The sequence below is a fragment of the Amblyomma mixtum genome, chromosome 7 (assembly GCF_055824585.1).
Source record: "Amblyomma mixtum isolate Tamu chromosome 7, ASM5582458v1, whole genome shotgun sequence".
Taxonomy (NCBI): domain Eukaryota; kingdom Metazoa; phylum Arthropoda; class Arachnida; order Ixodida; family Ixodidae; genus Amblyomma; species Amblyomma mixtum.
Window position 1 is genome coordinate 22052976 of NC_143018.1, and position 21340 is coordinate 22074315.

Sequence of the window (21340 nt, forward strand, 5' to 3'; positions counted from 1 at the left end):
CAGTAGTAGTACGTGCATAGTTGTAGTGGTAGTAGTCGCGCTAAAGTTTGCCCTTGGGCTTTTGGTTCGTACTTGAAACATTCGAGGGCAGCGCAAAAATACCGCACATGACACAGCGGAAACAGAGAAACACAGGACGGGCGCTGACCACCTAATGTTTATTGTGAAGCCACCTCCCACATTATAAATCCATAATAAACCATGTGACAGACAGGAATCCAATGAAGCACGGAGCAAAAGGGGGAAAAAAAGGGATAAAAATGTTCGGTCATGTGCACACGGCCAAAGGGCGATGTCCAAAACTTGATCGCCTGCTGCTACTTTTGTTTTGGACATTGCCCTTTGGCCGTGTGGATGAAAATACCGTACTTTTTTCTCTCTCCCCCCCCCCCCCCCCTTTCGCCCCCATTTTCTTCGTGCTTCATTGGATCCCTGACTGTCACGTGGTTTATTACGACTTCATAATGTGCGGGATGGCTTCACAATAAACAGTTCGTAGTCAGCGCCCGTCCTGTGTTTCTGCTGCGTTCTGTGCCGTCTTTTTGCGTTGCCCTCTAAGGTTTCAAGTAGTAGTCATAGTTGGAGTAGTAACGATAATGGTAGTAACAATAGTAGTAGCAGTAGTGTAGTAGAGTCAATGTACGATAATTCCAACTTGAACGATCCCGAAAATTTGTTCCAATCATGCGAAATTCAAGTTAAGATGAGCATTTTATTGCACTTCATGTTGACAGGACCGAACCTGTTAACAAGATCCGTTAGTTCGAGTTAAGCGACTCTGAGTCAACGAGAATCCGCAGTTGCTTCACTAGAGTCCAGTACACCTGCTACTATTGCTAGTAGTAGCAGTAGTAACAGCAGTACCAAAAGTAGAAGAAGTGATGAGCAGGTCGTAATAAATGGATCAATGAAGTCACTATTTCGAGTATCACGTGGTCATTTCTTGACCAATGAGCATGGAGCCTCATATCAATGCGCTACAAATGTGGGCGTGAACGCTTCAGTGGATTCATTGTGTGTGGCTGCGTGACCCATATGGGACGTGGGGTGAGCTTCCTTGAGGTTGCGATGAGCAGGGGAAGTGACGTAGCCGTAGCTGTTTCTTTTATTTCGCCTCAGGGAAGACAAAGACAGAAAACCTTCACACTACCTACACCCCCAAGAAGCCTTCACTCACCAGAAGTTCACGTATCAGCAGAACGAAAAGGGGAAGGCGTAATCAAATTCAAAGGCACAACCGGAAGACGACCAATGTAAAGCGAAAGGCAAAAACACTCTGCTGTCACAGCTTCGCCTCATCAGTTCGCATGATCGTCCGTAAAGTTTTGGTTTCTACAGCAGTGCCTGTTATCTCGATTGGTGACTCTACCAAACTTGAAACAACGCGTAAACATCCCCGTTAATTGTTTTTACCATTTATAGAGGCAGTCATAATCTGCTCATTTTGATGCCTTTGGAATTAAACAGTTAACTGCGCGGAAAGGTTAGGACACCAGGGAGGCACATTCACGACACTTAGAAACGCTTCTAAGTGTCGTGAATCTCCCTGGTGTCCTAACCCTTTCGCGCAGTTAACTCTTTAATTCAGAAATGAACCAACTAGCCCAGCAAATCCTTATGCCTTTGGGTTTCCACGCCTCGTGAAGCATCCAACTAAAGCTGCCAATATATCAGCAGCCTGCAATTGCAGGCCGCTGCTAAAATGCTAAAATTAAATGCTTTGGTTAACCAAAGCATTTCGAATCGTCAACCCATATTCTTAAATTTCGCTCACTTTTAAAGGCTTTCTCCCTGCTCTAACTCGTCAATCCGTCTAGACCCGCTCATCGCTGTAACCTGCTTTTTAGACGTCACAAAGCGGCACTCTACAGCAGTGTTTTTTTGGCTAATAGTTCTATAGCGCATGCGTTTACTTTGATCAAATTTCATGAAATAGTGCTGGACATATCTCACGCAGTGACAGCAAACACGAAGCGTACTTACTTCTCTTGTGCCTGTCTCGCATCTCTGGGTCGTTGGAGCCGAATGTTTGCGGAAGCGAGCCGATGGAATCATCTACCGTCTCCGCAATCAAAGTAAGATCCTGCAAGTGAATGCATTCCGTTCCATACGAGTTCCATACAAGTTAAGCTTGTTCTTTTCAAACAGAACATAGTTGTTCTGTTAAAAAACAGAAGTATGCTATGCTAGTCTTGAAATATCACTAAAATAAAATAAAAAAAAAAACACTTAAAGGAGTATAGTCACGTTAATTTTTTGAAGGTATTCTTCTTTCAAATGATGCTTTATACATTACAATACATGGATCACGACATGGTTTTCGCCTATGACACCTAAATAATTTATAACTGAATTTCTTTTTTTCATGCTGTTTCGGTCTCATGAGCCGAACGATGGCTGTGACGCGTAGTTGATGTTTAGGTCACGTGACGCACGAAAAAAAGATGGTAATAGAAATGCTGATGCATAATGAGACTTAGTTGTCCACGCTAAAAGTTGTAAATAAACTAAATAAGATATTAGCTTAAATCAGGGTCCTCACTAGGTGCCCAGTAGGGTCCCCAGCAAAAGATTTCCCAATCTTCACTTACCCCGAAGCCGTAACGACCTTTGACGACGAGGAAGAACTGGCTGTCGCTCACTGCGCTCACGATTTTCTCGACGGCATCCTCGGTCAGGGTAAGGTTCCGGTTCAGACCATACTTGTTTTCTGCGTCCGAGAACAGAGCAAACAAAAATAAAAAATACCGAAGCGTTGATTTCCCGGAGCACTGTGTCACGGGATTTCATTAACCTCATAAAGGACACTTTTTTTTTTCGGAAGTGGCGCCAAAATGGTCATTTAGTACTCGTCTGTCGGCAAGCAAAAAAAAAAAAATGCTTTCGACAAGCACCACTCGCCTTAAAGATGCACTGAAGAGGAATGTGAACTCGCCTTTTTGCCGCGGGAACTCAATCTACACGTTCCCAGCATTCTTAGAAACTGCGATTTGTTGTCCTGTGCGGCCGATTTCTCTCATTTACATCGGATTAATGTCCGGCTCCCGCCTTTTTTTTTAATTCCCAGCAGACGGTGGGAGGGGTCGACCAACGCATGGAGTGCCTTTCAGGCAGTCGCGTGGCGGCTTTGCTTTCGCTTTTATTTTGTTTATTAGGATTCCGTGAATAAGTATATCTAGTCGGAGACTGCATAGCTCGAAATCAGGCCCTCGGGAATAAAAATATACGTGGACTCTTTTTGCTTTCGCCGGTCACTACGTATCACTCCGCCGATGGCAGAGCGGCAAGCCGCCACGGGACTGGTTGAAAGGTTGGCTGACTCCTCCCACCGTCTGCGGGGAATTAAAAAAAAAAAAACACGGGAGGTGGTCGTTTAATTCGATTTAAATTAGGGAAATCAGCTGCACAGGGCAATAATTCGAAGTTTATAAGAACGCTCGGAACGTGTAGGTCGAGTTCCAGCGGTAAAAATACGAGTTAGATTCCTGTTCAGTGCACCTTTCACCCGGAGACAGAGAGCCAGAAAACGCACGACGATCTTGATTTGTCATGCACCAGAAACAACAGTCGGCTTATGACGACCCTGACTCGTCCAACTGTGCTAGGGGTTTAATCATCTTCATCACCAGCCCCCGTTAAGTGCACTGTGAGATAAAGGCCTTTCCAGCTGACCTCCGCCCCTGTCCTGCGCAAGCTGCGGCCATGTTAACCCCGCAAACCTTTCAACGTCCTCCACTCACATGACTCTGTGCCGCCACCTGCAACGCTTGCGTTCTCTTGGAATCCACTCCGTTACACTTAACCACCATCGGTTACACTTAACCCGTTATTTTTCTCCCAGCTACTTTCCTGCCATAGACAGGGTCTGCGGTCACTATTTGCCTTGAATGAAAGCATTCTTTTATCACTCCAAATACGAAGCGGCCCGTCGCAAGCTGCTGATTGCTTCACAGGATATCGAGAATAACTATACTTACCTTCATATTAATTCTGAGCATCACCGTATTTCTTCCAGTGTTTTGATCCTCAGTAATACATTACAATGCTTCCCCCAATTTACTTAGCAGAGCAATGTCCTCAGCCAATATAAGGTTCCTCTAATGTTCTCAACTGACTCTCATCCTCCGCTGATCGCAGGCCAATCCTCTGAATATCTTATGTACGAAGCGGTAAAAAGTATTAGTAAGATCGTGTCTCTCTGCCTGGCACCCTGACTGGTATAGTATATCACTTTTCCCAAGGAGGGCTGCGGACCGCTTGAAACCCTACAGACATTTTGCAGTCCCTTTAAACATTCCTCTTCCAAATAATAGTTACGCAATGTTTGCATGACAGCTGATGTTTCAACTTTGATGGTTTTTTTCTCTATCTATGAATACTAATAGGGGGCTGTTCATATTGTTTATATTTTGTGAATTTCTCTATAAAACCTGAATGGTGGTGTAGATGTGGTCTATTTTCGAGTACCTTTCCGAAGACCGGCCTGCCCCCTTTTTTGATACAAGTCAGAATCTGCTCTTACTCCTCAAGTAATCATTTTGGTAAATAGCTCATGCCAGTTATAAATGATTAATTCAGTCGGGACGGATCTTCGTAACACGGGTACTTACTTGCGTAAACGCTGCAGTCGACAGACTTTTCGAGGTTGTGCTGGTCGTCTTCGCTGTACATCCGGGTCAGATAGCAAGAGGCACCGCAGTACGCTGCAGCACTGAGGAGAGAATGGAAGGCGACTATAAGCTTTATGCGACCATGGCCTCCGAGATCACCCGCCCGGACGGGTGATGCGGACGGGTGATCTTGGAGGCCATGATGTAATTGAAGAAGGAGCTCGTCGGCTCGTTTGGCGGTGCCCCGTGTCACACTTAGGAATGTTAGGCAATATATGTGTATGAAATGTAGTCGTCTATGACCATGACATATCATGACTAAGCATGACTAGTTAAATGGTAAGCGCATTTGTGGATCGTATCCCGTTACCAGACATATCACTTGTTCGTGCGGAGTCATGCGAGAAGACTGGGCGAATGTGACGGCCAATACCAAGTAAAGACACCAAAACGGAAGTGACGTCACCGAACCGGAAGTGTTGCGGCAACGCCTTCACGGGCTGATCGTGCTATCGTAACTCAGTCTGGGCATTGTGTAGGTGTCGGCTAATTTTTGCCCTTGTCTTTACAAAAACAATGAAATATGCGAAAGTGCAGAAAGTTACGCGAGTTGTACGTGCATCGTAGTTTTACGTATTTCAGGGAAAAAAAAAGGACGGAAACACAGAGGAAGCCTCACACAAGACGAGAGATGAAATATGAAAAACAGATATGCGCCCCTTAAAAGGCAAATATTAAAAAGTTATGCGAGTAACAGCTGCCTATTGAAATAGGGACAGGAAACAGACGTAAGTTGCATTTGGTTTCTATAGTGTCAGTTGGCGCAAAGCACCCGCAGCCTGAAGAGCAACTATTGTTTCATAAAATTTGAATAAGAAGCGACGGATTCTTGCGCGTCATGTGAGTTTAGGTTGGTTTCAGTTAGCGTAGCCAGGTTTATTAATATTCAATTCTTTGCGACCTTGGTAAAAAGTTCACAGTTTTGGGCTAAAAGAAATTCAATTAACTGCAAGACTTAGTCAGCAGACATTCATGTAAAGCTTGAAAATTTTAAAATTTTATTGGCTTAGAGAATAACACGGAAATACTGACCGAAAATGCTGCTCCCCTCCCCCACCCATACGACTTTTCGGCAATATACTGGTTGGATTACGGCGTGCTCGAACGACTGAATGTTATTCGCCGAAACTCGGTCGTCGGGCTTATTGCAATGAAGCGCTAACCGCTTGAGACGATAGTACCTTGAAACCAGTTTCAAAAATAAGTACTTACGTGCAGTCATTAGGGCCACTGAGGGAGCATAACTTCAGACAGTCTTTGAGCTGGATTACGGCTTCCTTCATGTCGAAACTCTTGACGCCATAGTTTTCTTTTTTGTCGTAGTCACCTGCATACACAAAATATCGAACCGCTGCAGCTTATACAAAGAAGCGCAACTTAGATCATGGAGGTGGGTTGACTGATCATTCCGGGAAGCACGTATTCTACTGCTCTGTGCTAAAAAATCTCTGCCTCTGCCGTAACCGAGAGTAGAGTAAGCATGAAATGTTTACGGGCATAACACGAAGCGTACGCGGACACGACGAGGCGCAGGCCTGACAAGAATGTATATGCAGCGCGTTCGAAACTGTCTAAGGTGCGTAGAGGCGAAAGCGCTTTCCGCACCACTTTGCCTATGTGACACTGTTGACGTCATTACTGGATTACGTCACCCATAATTGATGACTAAGTAATGACAAATTAATAATTAGTGACTATTTACTGATTAATTAATAAATGCTAATTAACTGCTAAATAATGATGCTTAAGATTCTTCGCCTTTAGGAGTGGAATGCGACAGAGTGTTGTAGCGCTGCCAGGCAGTCCGCGGAACGCCACCACCCGTTCGGCGCGATGCCTTGCCCTTTGAACGCAACGCTTTTTGAGGAAAGGAAATTACGCATTAATTCTCTGTCATCTCGGTGGACACCGGAGCCGCACCGTACAGGATGGGAGGAACGCCACCACCCGTTCAGCGCGAAGTTACCGGCGCTTGTATACCGGTTGTGTAGGAGGGCTTAGAGAGTCTCGTTAAATCTCGTACGGTGCCCGGATGCTCTCGTTTCAGTGCCCGGATGAGTGGAATTCAGTGCCCGGATGTTGGCTCTCGTTCTCGGCGTGACGTCACCACACTGCCGACAACGGGAGCTAAAAGCTTAAAAATCGTGGATAGGTTAGGATAGTATTGGCTTTTCGTTTCACCACGGTGCGTACATGTCTGTGAGGTGGGACAAATGAAGGCAGGGAAAGCAGGTCTGCAGGCAAAGCCTTGACCCTGGCTGACCCAGTGTGTTTATTAATAACCGAAAATTGGAGTAGGTGCAGTTAACGTAGTAATTAGTCATTATCATTCAAATGAGCGCAGCGGTACGAGTACAATATAAAGCTGCGCAGCTCTATCAGGATCTTCGCAGCCGTAGAAACATACGTCTTGGCCGGGGGCTCGAACCCGGGACCACTGCCTGTCTGGAGCAGTTGCTCTACCAACTATGCTGAGTAGAACTCATCTTGAGCATGGTATTTATTGGAGCGAAATGATATGCGTACGAGAAATATTAACAAAGAGAGCACGAAGAACAAAGCACATCACAATACACAAAGCATTACGGAACAAAAGACACGCAACACACTCACATTAACACACGTGCACCGAAAGTAAGGCAAGGCTGAGGAGGCGGTGCCAGTCTAGTTTTGAATCAGCCTTGGCATAGATACCTCCAAGGAAATCAATCATCTGGCAAAAGTGGGCTTTTGATGAGGCAAGAGACTCACAATGACGGTCCATTATACGCCTATAAGGTAGCAGGGCGAGGCTGAACTCATCAACAACGCATTAGACTAGCACCTCTCTCGGCCATCTGGTAGCTGTCCTGGTTAGCCTACTTAGTACATCGACTGCCTCAGAAAGACGAGAGTCCCAGGTGCAAGCCCTGGACCAGGATGCATTTTAATTTGGTTGCGTGGTTTCTGTAAAAAAAAAACCCTGCGCTTTCCTTTGTAGCCATATCACTGTGCTCGGAAGGACGCTGATGAGCAATTACTCCTTTAACTTTAACCCTAGCTTAAACATCATGTCATTGACGACTGAACTGTAAAACACACACAGAATAGCTAAGTGACAAAATACAGCGTTTTGCCATACACACGCTAGAGACGCAAATTTTAATGAATATGTAAATAACAACGGCATTCGTATGCTCCAGAAAATAACAACGAAACTGAGATTAATAAGCATAAAATTTCTACTTTTCACATTGTCGAGCAAGTATTCCGGCAGAAGATGCAACTTCTTTTCTCAAAAAGTACAAAAAAAAAGGCTTGCAATCTTGACCAATTATTGGTACATATGTGAACCATTTACATAATGCTGCAGTTTGGTCGATTATACGTTGCGTTTCGCAATTTGTCCTAGATAATGTAAAAGATTTTGAAACAACACTTAAATCATAATTTCTATGCCTGCAAAGGCAAGTGCTACTAAATCAAATAAAGTCTTTATTATTTTATGGAAAATGTGAATCCCCTACAGGCATTGACACTCACGTTTGAAAAAAAAGAGGTACGGTCGTAAACGAATATATAAGAGGTTTTCTTTTCTCGCTGGGTGAGTGAGAAACCAGAAGAAGAACGAAAACTTCACTGGGAGAAGTTTGTGCCGAGATATCAGTGTTGTTATCGGACCGTAGTTGTTAAGCAATGGTACACCGATACTTACTGATTATGAGCGGACGCTCAAGGATCAATGCTGTCACGAATACTTCGTCACTCGTGAAGTCCACCTGAAATGCGTGTAACAGGTTGCGGTCAGCATTAAGTAGGAATATATCGTATCACACGGGTTCCTGTCTGTTCTGGTTTCATGTCCGCCCGGACAATTTTAACTGTTAGGTTATACGTTAGCTGTTACGTTAACGTTAACTGTTACGTTAACTGTTAGCTGTCTCCCCCCAGCTGATTAATCACATAAACGGTGCAACGTTTAGTAAAGCTAAAAAACGGGAGGGTCAAATAAAACTGCAGCTCTGAAGTCATCGTTATATGCTAAGAAAGGCCAGTGTGTCGCACTGTTGTCCAGCAGGAATGGATGAATCTGCTGCGTGGTGGTGTGGGCCGAACTTACCAGAACACGTGGTACCCTGGGCGGAGTCAACTGGCCGATTTGATAGAGGTTCCGCAAGAATGCTTCTTTCACCACGCTAACAGCGCTTGCTGCATTAAGCACATCTTTGTCGCCAACTGTGTGGAGAGAGTGCAAGACGGGAGCGTTCAGGGAGTTAGGACACCAAAATTTTCTTGGAGTATTTTTGAGTTGGGATAATTCGTAAGAAATTACTAAGCAAGAATAACCACGAGAAATTCGCTTTCACTCTGTACTTAACTTGTAATTAAATTATTACTCCATTCAGTTTTGGTTTCGGTTTCAGCAGTCGAAAGACGGTTGCGAAGTCACAAGTGGGCCCCAGATCACGTGAGACGCACAAAAACTACAATACAACCGCTCTTTGTTGAATTGCTGGTATTCTGGATTCAGGAGCAGTTTAGCGTAAGAGTCCGAATGAATTAAAATGACAGAGCAGCGGTTATATTGCAGTCCTTATGCGCTCACGTGATCTTGTACTCATTTGTGAGGTCTCAACCAGTCCCTGGCACCTCAAACCGAAACAGAGAAACAGAAAGAAAAAAATGGCCTGGCTTAGCTTATGGTTAAGCCTAGGATGCGAAGCATACCGCCGGCGGAGGCTGCGCGTCCGCAAGCGAGCGCACAAGTTGAGCCCCAGCTTTCACAGCTGTTGTGACGTCATATCACGTGGTACGCCGATGTAGGTAAAGTGGTAGCTACGCAGCCGCGCGCGGCGCAGCAAGGAAGAGCTCGGTTGTGCGGCTAGTATGCTTCGCATAAAAATCAATTACAAATTATTTACGGAGTGCTGGAGAATTGCACGTGGTTATCCGTGTTTACTAATATCGTACGCATCCTCCCAGAGCAAAAACGCGGACCAAAAATTTTTCTTCACCACTCTTTTAAGTACTGCTCCATCTCGGTTTCTAACGTGATGCCACAAAAGAAAAGCAAGCTAAGGGCTGTGCCAAAAAAGCTGGATAGTCCTATACCTGAAATAAAGAAAAATACAGAACATAACCGTGTAAGATCTTCAGAGCGACGTCGGACAGGGACAGCAACGCGTAGAAGTTTAACGCATGCGCAGTATGACTGGCACAGCATGAATGGCACAGCGATGTCATTCTCATTTCTGCGGACAGCTCCTTACTCGTGACTTTTATTTGTTTTCCTATTTGCCTTTCGGCGCTCATAATGCACGGTGCCTCGTACTGTACGCGCTGGTGCGGTGAGGTCAAAGCCGATGCTTTGTATCCTAAGGTCGCGGAACGCACACGATTGCGATTGCTGTGCTCCTGCTATAACCGGCAACTCGAAGCTGTTTTCTTACCTGGGAAGCCAACCTGAAGCCAAGTGAAGGATTGCTCGTTTTCATCGTTGCAGGACAGCACGTTCATCTTCTCGTTCATTTTTTCCATGACCGTCGTCAGGTCGTGAATGTTGAGCGTGATGTCGAAGTATGGCTTAAGGGGGCGAGATAAAGAGAGAGGAGTGATGTATTTCACATCGCGACGAATCCTGCCTTGGGTCTACAGAAAACAATAGGTCGTTGGTAATGCTCGGCATTCTAGAAATGTTAAACTAATAGGCACCGAATTGTGGCGATCACCTTCTCTAGAATACCGACTTCACATTACGATTCTAAAAAAGAGTGCTTTCAGTAAGCACAAACGCAATGAAAATAACACACGAGGAGGAAAGTTCATACCTTCAAACCATCCTTGTCCGCCGAAAATGTGCGAGCACTAATTTTTATCGGAATGTTCTTTTTCGACCTGTCTTCGTCCCACACCATATCGTCCTGCAAACATAGATTTGAGAGGCAGCAGAGAGAAGTTAATTTGCACATCAAAGTGAAAAAGAATGCTTGTTGGACTGAAACAGTTAGAAAAAGAAAGAAATGCTCGTGGCGGCCAATACACTGAATAACTATTGGCAATATATAACTATAGATTCATGGCTCTCTCTATGTGAGTTTGCCAACTTTCTGACTGGTGTAAGTTTGTATTTCAAACGCTAATACTGCCTCGTTCTAACTTTTAGTTAGAGACTCTCTAAGTTTAATCCGTGAGGCTTTATTCTAGCGTAGTTAGTAAGCATTAATAGCCTCGTCAAGGGCCGTGGTAGAAATGTTTTTGAATATTTAAAATTTTTTCAGTTTCCTTCCTTCAGAGGTCCGCTCGTGTTATTACCGCGATCCAGAGCACTCGTCGTTTCTAAAAAAAAAAAAAAACCAATCGCTTCATACTACTCCGTTAAAATGAGAGCTAGGTTAACAACGAGAAGCTGTTTAAGAAGCATAATTCGGGATATACGCCATTAATTCAGTCAAGCGAAGAAGATGAAAATGAAGAGAAATAATAAGAAGACGACGAGAGGTGTCTGCCACGGCAAAATCAAGCCTATAACCCTGGCCAATCCCCCGCCGTGGGTATGTGCCATTAAGCCTGAGGACATCATAATCATCATCAAGCCTGTTTGGCTTCGCGGTCGACTCTAGCATGGGCCTCTATAGGGAACCCAAGCTCAAGTTTGGGAGCGCGACGCCAGCGCCGTAGCAGACGCCCTGCTAGCTTTGTGTGCACGTGCGACGGGAGAGTCGCGCGAGGCGCAATCTTCGCGCTGACAGACGCGGTCTCGGCGAAGCAAAAAGGAGGTAGTACGAAGGCCGTAATGTAAAAACCAAAGCGTATGTACACGGTGATCCACTCTTACCGCGAACACGCGAGTATGCGGCCGCGCTCTTCGGAGAGCCAGTGAGTCTGTCCCTACCATGCACGAAAAAAGTGACAGACGACGCGCAGGCAAGTCGCTCGCTGCTCGATTTTCCAGCCTTGCGACTGGGAGTCGCAAGCCGCTGAACTAATCGGCGAGACAGTGGAGCTTTTGGCAATGACGCCGTCCGCGGACAGTAGAGCTTTCGGCAACGACGTCGCCCGCGGCCACGCCGGGCGACGAGCTGCGCTGCTCCCTCGCTGCCGTAGTCGTCGCTAAGCCTAATAATTTCGCACCGATGCTGTAGCTGAGGGCACTTCGGAACTGGCCAGCGCTGTAATAAAGGTGCTACTCGCGTCACCGTTTTACTATGTTCACCGTCACATAATAAAACAAAGACGTGACCGATTTCCGTGATGCCTTTAACTGCGGAGCCAGGTGACAACAGGCGAGCAGCACTGGGCATCAGCAAAGCGGCTTTGGAAAAGAAATATGCTTGTATCGCAGTTATCGCTTCTACCAGCAGCTCGGTATTGGCCAACGATCCTCAAAAATGATTAATTTTTGACGTTGCTCTACTCCAGGGTTTGGTATGAACGCGAACAAACAATATTAGCGTATTTTTCTGACGGCGGCGGCAGGCAAACAGGTCGGTAGGCCGGCCCTAAAAAGCGCGCCGCTGTCGCTGTCATCACGACGCTTATACGACTGCGGTGCACATCAATACCGTCACGACATCCTCCTGGTCACCGTAGTGCATTGAGAATCGCACCGAGCGCGAGTGCAGGAGACGCAGTCAAAGCAGACGAAATTCTCGAAAGCGCGCAAGCAATGTTATTCCGGAGAGTTTTCGTTTCAAGCAAGAAGGCGACCCGCAGGTCGCACTTGCAAGTGTGAACAATGGTGGTCAAATGTTTAGGGGGTTCCCCCAAGGTGGAGTAGAATGTTGACGAACTGTTGCCTGGTCGCATGTCCTTTCGACTCGCACGTAAGTGGATCGCCCTGCGCATCGCATGCAACAACTGACAACTACGATCAACAAGTGTCTCGCTTTATTTCTCACAGCTGATAGCACTTCGCATATTTCGAGCATATAATTATACCGTGGACTTACCTCTAGTTACATGTCATACAGTACGACGTTAATACTCACTCGAGAAACGCATTTTACAGTCAAATGGGCCTCCTCATCGTCGACCGTCTGCTCCACACAGTAGACGCGACTAATCAGTTTCCCCCCTTTAATTAAGTTTGCATTGCAGTACTGCGCGTCAGTCTGAACGATCTTATTGTGGCTCATGCAGGCGACACATCGCGACAGCGCGGGCGCGCGTTCGTGCAAGGAAGCGCGCGTGCAAAGAAGCGTGGTGAAAGCAGCGCGAGCAGCGAGCAGCGCCCCAGTTTTTACTTTTCTCCCATAGATGGCGCTGCACATCAGGCGCAGCAGCGCCACCCGGCGATGCTTTGGGAGCCTATAGCCGCAAAGGCATATTAGGGAGGCATACGGACCAGCAGACCCATCGTTAATCTAACGCAGAAACCAGAAAGCAGCCTTAACAGATACCAAGCTCGAGAAATAAATGTTATTTCGCTCTCTCTCAGATCTCTGACAACTTCTCGCTGAATTAACTGGGTCAGGTAGCAGCTTAGCCGTTCAATATGTATTTTTCATTCATTTCGAGTTCCGCTTTCTTTGCGAGGGATAGCTAAGCACTAAAATCCGCAATGATGCATGGGCTTATAGCTCATAGCGCAACGCGCGGTGACGCATAGCGAAAACTTTTGAGAAAAAAAAAGCTTTACGTAATGGCGCCCTTTTTTCGGATGTGATTTTTTGAGCCAAACCCGCCAAGGTTAAAAAAAAAATTGGGGGCGCCGTGAAGATTAATTAAAAAAAATTAGATTTAGTCTTCCTATGCGCCCACGGTATTACGTAAAACTGGTTATGATAGCACAACATAGAAGAGGGTTGTCCACTGTGTCCTTAGCATCACAGGTACAGGATGCATAAAAAGTTCCCAGGTCATAAGGTCTGCTGTACAGCAGTATGCTATGAAACTCAAGATGCCTATGAAGCCACTAAGCTTATCAGAGGTGATATTGATGTTTCACCTAGCCACTGCAGATACCTTGAGGTTACCTGGTGTCGTGATTACCCACTGTAGAACTCTAAAGCAAACCCCATGGCCTAGCAACTTTTGACGCACCCTGTGCTTTATATATTTCCTGAACAAAATACAAACATTTTCGTATTGGCTAAGAAAACGCTATAGTTTATTATTATTATCCATTTTCAAAATGAAATGAAATTTTACTTTCCAAAACTGGACGGTTACCTGGACTAAAAGCTGCAAACGCAACCTATGAGCGAGATGCGTTTTAACAAAAATATGACAAAACAACAAAAACAACAAAGTTTAACAAAAAATTCATTTCGAATGACAGATTCACATAGATTACTGAACAGCGCAAAAAAAGAAGACCAACCTGAGCTGTTTTTTTGTTTTGATTGGTTCCTATCTTAATTATTTGCGAACAGTTGTGATTAGTCGCAGTTGTGATCATTCGCTAAGTCGCTCAGCATGCTATTTTAAAAAAGATATCAGGTAGTCCGATGCCAGCAGATAACTTTTTGACACAAGGAAAGCTATCTTTCAGAAATGTGTGATGTTTGTTGTCGCGCTAGACAATGCTACCGCATAGATAAACTGACGGTACCGCTGAATCTTGAACTAAAGCTTTTAATTTGACGAGGAGGGCATACTGCTGCCGGTTTATCAGTATAGTTAATTGAAACAATGCGCTCCTGTACTGCTTCATTCATGATGATGAATTTTAAAGGCGCAAAGGCATCGGTGGCCAAAAAGCGCCATATCACAAGGTGTTTTCGACTACTCAATGTGGGGTCAAGGACCCATTTTCCGAGCATTTCGCCCTAGATAAGCCGGGCACAAGGAAAGGGGAAAGCTTGTACCCATTGTACCGCCGGTAAATACCCGGCAGCACTGGGGATCGAACCCCACACCTCCCGCATGAGAGGCAGATGCTCAACCACTTGGCCACCGCCCTGCCTGACGATGTGCAACGGATGACCATGCGTCAGACTTACCACTAGATAGTAGTAGGTGAGTGTAGCTGCTTTTATCTTGGATGGTCCTCCACCAAGCCCATCCGTGGATATCTCGAAAGCATGCGTTGGTATGTCTCGCACGTAATGCTTGAAAAAAGAAAGTAAGAAAAGTATTGGAAACAAAAAATTGAATGGAAGTAATTATTCGACGTCAGAATGATGTCAATAATTTTATTTGAAGCTTCAACGACCGTACCGAGAAGCGTTGTAGCATACCCATGCTCTGACGTACTATACGACAATACGACATGTTCAGTTGTTTGCAGCAATAAAAAAGGAAGGCATTGCGCGAGTCGCAAGGATGGAGGATTTCTCTAATTGGCTGACCGGCAAAAATAAGAGCGGGAGCCTTCTAAGGTTCTGTCGTGTCCGGTCGCTGTGTTGAATGCAGCGAAAGACGCACACGGCACTTTAAGACTTCGTTTATTTAAAGCCGATGAGGGTGCGACCAGCGTCGACCGAGGCAGGAGCCGAACTGGCCGCCCGAAGAAAGGAGGGAGCGGAGAAGCGTCCACGGGAGGGAGTGGCTTCCCAAAACAGGAGGAGGATGCGGGGGCGCACCATGGGGGGCATCTGGCGACAGCGTGCGACGAGGGGCAAGTGGTCGTTAGGAGGAGGATGCGAGTGGTCGTTAGGAGGAGGATGCGGGTGGTCGTTAGGAGGAGGGTGCGGGGGCGCACACACACAAAAGCAATAAGGGGACACAACACTTCCTTCCCCCTTAGAAAGTTGCCTGGTATCGTGCAGGGGGTCGGCGCTCACGCGTGGAGGCGCGCTGGCTTTGTGCGCTCGGGGGAGAAACACTTGTAGGCTGGCTGTTGTTCGCTGTGTCTCCTAGGTCTGTCCTGGGCGAAGTCTCTTCTTCCGGGAAGAGGTGCCAGGCTATGTGGGAAGATGGTGCACGTGTTCTCTCCGCTGGCAGACAGCTCTCAGACGGCGTCGTAAATCTACGCAGCTGGTTGAGATGTCGGCGTGCTACTGTGCCATGTATGTTGACGAGCCAAGAGCGCAGGCCTATGCGTCTGACAATTGTAGCTTCCTCCCAGCGTGGCTTTTTCAGAAACTGTCGGGCGAGGACGCGCTGCCCCTCATTAAGCGTGCCGCAGCGCGGAATTGCTTTTTCTTCCCGGAACGTCTCTGCCTTTGGCTCGGGGAGGATGGCTGTGAGCTGGGTTCGCATTTCACGCTCGAACATCATTTTCGAGGGGGTCTCGCCTGTTGTGCTCTGAACCGTCGTGTGCTGCTTGAAGAGAAAGCGCGCAAGGCGGCGCTGCAGCGAGCCTGTCTGATCTCTTTCAAGGGCGCGTTTTAGCTCGGCTACGTAGCGCTCGGCTTGTCCGTTTGTCGCTGGGTGGTAGGGGGCCGATGTAACTGATGAGATCCCGTTGTCGCGATAAAACTTGAGGATCTCCGCAGACACAAACGGTGTTCCGTTGTCCGACACTACCTTGCGCGGCAGGCCGAACGTTGCAAATAGTGATCGGAGGTTGTCAATGACTGCTGCCGAAGTCGTCTGTCCCATTTGCCTTATCTCAAGCCACTTTGTGTAGGCATCTACGACCACAAGGAAAGTGCAGCCCTCAATTGGTCCTGCAAAATCAATGTGCAGTGTGTGCCATGGTGTGTCTGGCTTTTCCCATTCTGGGACAGGAGCTTTCGGCGGGGCGCTCCGGCTGCTCTGGCAAGGCTTGCATTCTCGCACCACTGTTTCGATGTCGTTGTCAATGCCAGGCCACCACATGTAGCTTCTGGCACACTTTTTCATTGCAACGATGCCCCGATGTCCGGCGTGGATGAGAGACATAGCTTGTGCGCGTAGTTCTCTCGGCATCACAACTCGGGACCCAAATATGATGCAGCCGCGATGGGTGCTCAACTCTGTAGCTCGCCTGCGGTAAGCGTCGAAGTTGTCCCCTTTGAGTTTATGCACGTTGCCTTGTTGAACAGCTGTGTAAACTAGCCGGAGAGCTGCGCACTTCTGCGTAGATGCTGCAACTGTGCCTGCTGTAAGCGGAGGTTCTGGCAGTGCTTCGAACATCAGAACGTCTCCTGGTGGAAATGGTTCGTCAACAGTTGCGTCTAGTGGCAGACGGCTTAGCGCATCGGCGTTTTGATGTTTACTCCCATTGCGGTAGACCAGAGCGTAGTCGTACGCTGAGAGTTTGATGCACCAACGTGTCATTCGCGGAGACAAAGTTGGTGGCATAGGCCTTTGTGGTCCCAGAATGCCCAATAGCGGTCGGTGATCGGTTATAAAGGTCACCTTCCGGCCGGCAATGTACTGGTGAAAATGTGTCGCCGCGTAGACGATGGCTAGCCCTTCTTTGTCAAGTTGCGCGTAGTTGCGTTCTGCTTGCGACAACGTACGTGAGGCGAAGGGGATGGGAGCTTCCCTTCCTTGCTCGTCAGTTTGCGATAGAACCGCGCCGACTCCGTACGGTGATGCGTCGCAAGCCAAAAGCAGAGGCTTCCTTTCGTCGTAGTGGCGGAGGACTGTACATCTTCGAATCAGGTCTTTCAGGGCATCGAATGACCGCTGATGGCGTGGCGACCATGTCCATGTCACATCTTTCCGAAGGAGTTGGTATAAGTCGTTGGCCACGGTAGCTCTTTGTTCCAAGAACCGGTCGTAGAACGTCAAGAGTCCGAGAAAAGCCTGTAGCTCCTGCTTGTTTGTTGGAGCTCGTGCTTCTGTGATCGCTCGCACTTTGTCCTCGGTAGGGTGAATGCCTTCCGCATCAATTCGGTGTCCCAGAAATTGCACCTCTGGCACCGCAAAACAGCACTTCGATTTGCTTATGCACAAATTAGCGTTTGCTAGCCTTTCGAGAACGAGCTCTAGGCGCACTGCATGCTCTTCAGTGGAAGTGCCACTGATGATGACATCGTCAAGGTAGACACAAACTCCTGGGATGCCCTGAAGCACTGTCTCCATGAATTTTTGAAATATGGCCGGGGCTGCAGCTACGCCAAAAGGCAGTCGCTTGACTTTGTACAAGCCTTTCAGTGTGTTAATTGCCAATAATTCAGCAGTTGACTCGCTCACCTTCAGCTGCTGATACGCCTGGGTGAGGTCCAATGTGCTGAAGACTCTTGCGCCACGCAGTACACTGAATACTTCTTCAGGTGTCGGTAGCGGGTAAGAGGACGCTTTAGTCGCAAGATTGACGGTGCTCCGGTAGTCTCCGCAGAGGCGTATGGTTCCGTTCTTCTTGCGAACTACGACAAGTGGTGTGGCCCATTCTGAATGCTGCGTCGGCTCGATGACACCTTGCTGCTCCAGTTTGTCCAACTCTTTTTCAACTGAATCTCGGAGAGCAAACGGCACCGGCCTGGCCTTCAGAAATTTGGGTTGCGCGTTGTCCAACAACTCCAGTGTGACCGGGGGCCCTTCGTTTCCTGGAATCTCTTCCGAGAATACTCTTTCGTATTTCTCTTGCAGTTGCTCAACCATGTTCTGGCTCGGCGTCTGGTGTATGCCGCATATCATCACGCCTAGTGGAGAAAACCAGTTTCTCCCTAGAAGGCTTGATCCTGTGCCCTTCACAACAAGCAGAGGTAGCGTATGGGTCTGGCCGTTGTAGTTAACCTGCACGTTGGCAGAGCCCAATAGTGGCAGATTCTGTCCTGACCACGTTCGCAGGTGCGTGTCGTCTTGTTGCAGGGCGGGTGCGTCAGATGGCCATGAAGTTCGGAACGTGTCCTCACTGATCAGAGTACAGGCTGCGCCGGAGTCCACCTCGAACTTAATCAGCTGGTGATGTACGCTTACTTCTGTAAAAATCTTCGGTCGCGTGCCGAGATTCATGGTGTTCAGGTCGTACAACACAGATGGTGTTGCTGATGTTGCTCCATGGAGATCAGATAGCGGCGTATTCTCTGAGGCGTTGACGCTGTGATTAGGCTGGGAAGGTGACTTTATCTTGGCAAGTCTCCGTTTCGTAATGCATGCTCTTTCGATATGCCCTCGCTTGTGGCAAAAATTACACGTGGCTGACTGGAATCGACATCCCTGGGGGTTGTGTTGGTCGTCACACCGCCAGCAGCGTTGTGCCTTTTTGACCGATTTTACAACAACAGAAGGCTTGCGCACCTGGTTGCTTGTCTGGTGTACCGGCTCGGTGTTCCGGCGAATCCCTCTCTGCTGGTGACCGGCGCTCTCCGCTCGAACGGCGATGTCGTAAGCTTTGCTGAATGTGAGGTCCTTCTCAGCGAACAGGCGCTGCTGCAGTGACTCGTCACTCAGTCCGCACACAAATCTGTCGCGTAACATCACGTCCAAGGGAAGCATGGTGGTGTTAGCAGAAGAAGCTGCGTCTCCCTCCTGCCCGGTAGCTGTTGTCGACAGCGTTCCAAAATTGCAGTCGGCAGCGAGCTTCTTGAGCGCGGCTACGTAGGCGCTCACAGTTTCTCCTCCCAGTTGATCTCGTCGTTGGAAGCGAGCCCGGCTGTAGACCTCGGATGGCCTTGGGTCGTAGTGCTTTTGCAGCGCTTTTACGATGTCATCGTAAGACACTGCCGCTGGTGTGCTTGGCTGAATAAGGGCGCAGACAGTATCGTAGGTCTGCTCCCCGCACAGCGTCAGCAGGTTGGCCCTCTTCAAGGCTGGGTCTGTGATGTTGTTAGCTTCAAAGTAGAACTGAAGGCGTCCAACCCACGATGACCACGATGAGCCGTTGAACTCTGGTATCTGATTGGGAAACCCTCGCGTAGCCATGGCTTGTCAATAGCGTTGCGTAGCGCGGGTCGAATCCACTTTCTCGTCGCCACTGTCGTGTCCGGTCGCTGTGTTGAATGCAGCGAAAGACGCACACGGCACTTTAAGACTTCGTTTATTTAAAGCCGATGAGGGTGCGACCAGCGTCGACCGAGGCAGGAGCCGAACTGGCCGCCCGAAGAAAGGAGGGAGCGGAGAAGCGTCCACGGGAGGGAGTGGCTTCCCAAAACAGGAGGAGGATGCGGGGGCGCACCATGGGGGGGCATCTGGCGACAGCGTGCGACGAGGGGCAAGTGGTCGTTAGGAGGAGGATGCGAGTGGTCGTTAGGAGGAGGATGCGGGTGGTCGTTAGGAGGAGGGTGCGGGGGCGCACACACACAAAAGCAATAAGGGGACACAACAGGTTCCTGCATGAAAACACCTTTAGTATGCAGCGAACCCAAATTATGCCTTTATGGCAAGTGTGCAAGGATAGCTTTAGCCATTGCAACTCCTTGGGGGTTGCATACCTTGTGGGAATTTTTTTTTTCAGCGTTTGCTGTCCTTAGCTCTTTCCTCACTTTTGTACTGTTGGCAGTGGGCTTGCCGACCCCGCCAGGTTCTCACAGGCGGAAAGGTGGAGTCGCAAGCAAGAATTACCGAAGACACTTTGGAAATTCTGAAGTGGGCTTGGTGAAAGCCTTGCCGTCAACCCACTGCCGCTTCCCCGAACCGCTTGGCGCGGAATTATTGGGCCGCTTCGGAGCCATGCGTCTCGCTCACTCGACTGCAACGAGACGTCTGGCGAAGGAGCGGCAGCGCAGCTACCACCGCCGACGCGCGCGCGCTCGTTCTACCGCCAATGTGTGACGTCATGGTTGCTGTGCACAGTTGCGCCCCCCACTGGCGCGTCGGTTGTTCTTTTTGTTCTTTTTTTCTACACTATTAGCTGCTAATGCCGTGCTGTGTTATATGTGGGGTTTAACGTTCCAAAGCGGCTCATTGGCTGTGACAAACGCCTTTGTACCGGGCCTCGGATTAGCTTCGACCAGCTGATGGTATTTAACGCACCCTGACATCGCGCACCACACGTGCGTTTTTGCATTTCACCTCTCTCGGAGTGCCGTGGTCGGGATTCGATCTCGTGTCCTTGGGCTCAGCAGCATAGCTCCACGTAAACGACATAGCCACTAAGCCACTGCGGAGGGTTAATTAACTGTTAATCATCTTTACATAGGACGTAATGCTAATTACCATGACTCCTCTTCGCATACGTGACCCCTATGACCAACTTTACAGCTCACACTGTAACAGGCCTCATATTACAAAAACGTGACAAAGCGCACAACTAGAACAGCACATAATGCGGTAACATAACTAGTACTTCGGAATAAGATAATGAAAAAAAAATAGCTGAGGTCTAACTCCGGTTAAACCGGGCAAGTTGCGTAAGCAAGCAGCAACTGTTTTGCCCGAGGCGAATGCCTCCCGCTTCCTCTCTTCTCTTTCCACATTCCGACACATGCGTCGAGAGCGGCGCGCGGGAGCGCGGCGGTGCATAGGGTGCCTCGATGCCTGCACTGCGGCGCTGGCATCGAGGCACCCTAGCGGTGCAGCAATGGTCCTGCCGCCTGGTGGAGCGCGGCTGAAACGGTTGCTATGGCAACGGCGCTCCATCTGTTTGACCTCGCTGCGGCTGAAGGTCAACCGTGGCCACCACCGGGAGCTACGCGATGGCTTGAAACCTGGCGCAGTATTGCTTACGCAATAAAAAAAGCTTTCTCACACAACCCGCTGCTGTGACTCACTTACTATAGCATTCGTCCGCTGAGTTCAAGGACAAGGCAGCCGCATTCCGATGGAGGCGAAACTCAAAAGACATCGGCGTGCTGTGCTACGTGAGATCGCATTAAAGAACCTAAGACAGTCGAAATTATTCTAAATCCCTCCCCTCTCAACCAAAAAAAGGAAAAAAAAAGCACGATTGAATCATGTCCAAAATACGACACTTTTTTTTGTCGCCTTGTCGT

General features: G+C 48.2%; 1 protein-coding gene and 1 long non-coding RNA gene across 3 annotated transcripts in view; one reads left to right on the forward strand and one right to left on the reverse strand.

Moving 5' to 3' along the window:
• Positions 1-2079, forward strand: part of LOC149335225 (uncharacterized) — a 57653-nt gene extending 55574 nt beyond the window's left edge. Inside the window, exon 3 of the long non-coding RNA XR_016284024.1 lies at positions 1958-2079. This is a non-coding gene — a long non-coding RNA (uncharacterized LOC149335225). The remainder of the gene's footprint in view (positions 1-1957) is intronic.
• The window catches only part of LOC149335226 (uncharacterized), a 57268-nt gene that overhangs the window by 8293 nt on the left and 27635 nt on the right, over positions 1-21340 (reverse strand). For both annotated transcript variants that reach the window (XM_089551905.1, XM_089551906.1), the window contains 9 exons: positions 14594-14701; positions 10478-10570; positions 10100-10232; positions 8770-8885; positions 8365-8428; positions 5883-5997; positions 4611-4711; positions 2592-2710; positions 1984-2083 (listed from right to left, as the gene is read on the reverse strand). In XM_089551905.1, coding sequence (XP_089408031.1) covers positions 1984-2083; positions 2592-2710; positions 4611-4711; positions 5883-5997; positions 8365-8428; positions 8770-8885; positions 10100-10232; positions 10478-10570; positions 14594-14701 — 949 coding nt within the window. The remainder of the gene's footprint in view (positions 1-1983; positions 2084-2591; positions 2711-4610; positions 4712-5882; positions 5998-8364; positions 8429-8769; positions 8886-10099; positions 10233-10477; positions 10571-14593; positions 14702-21340) is intronic.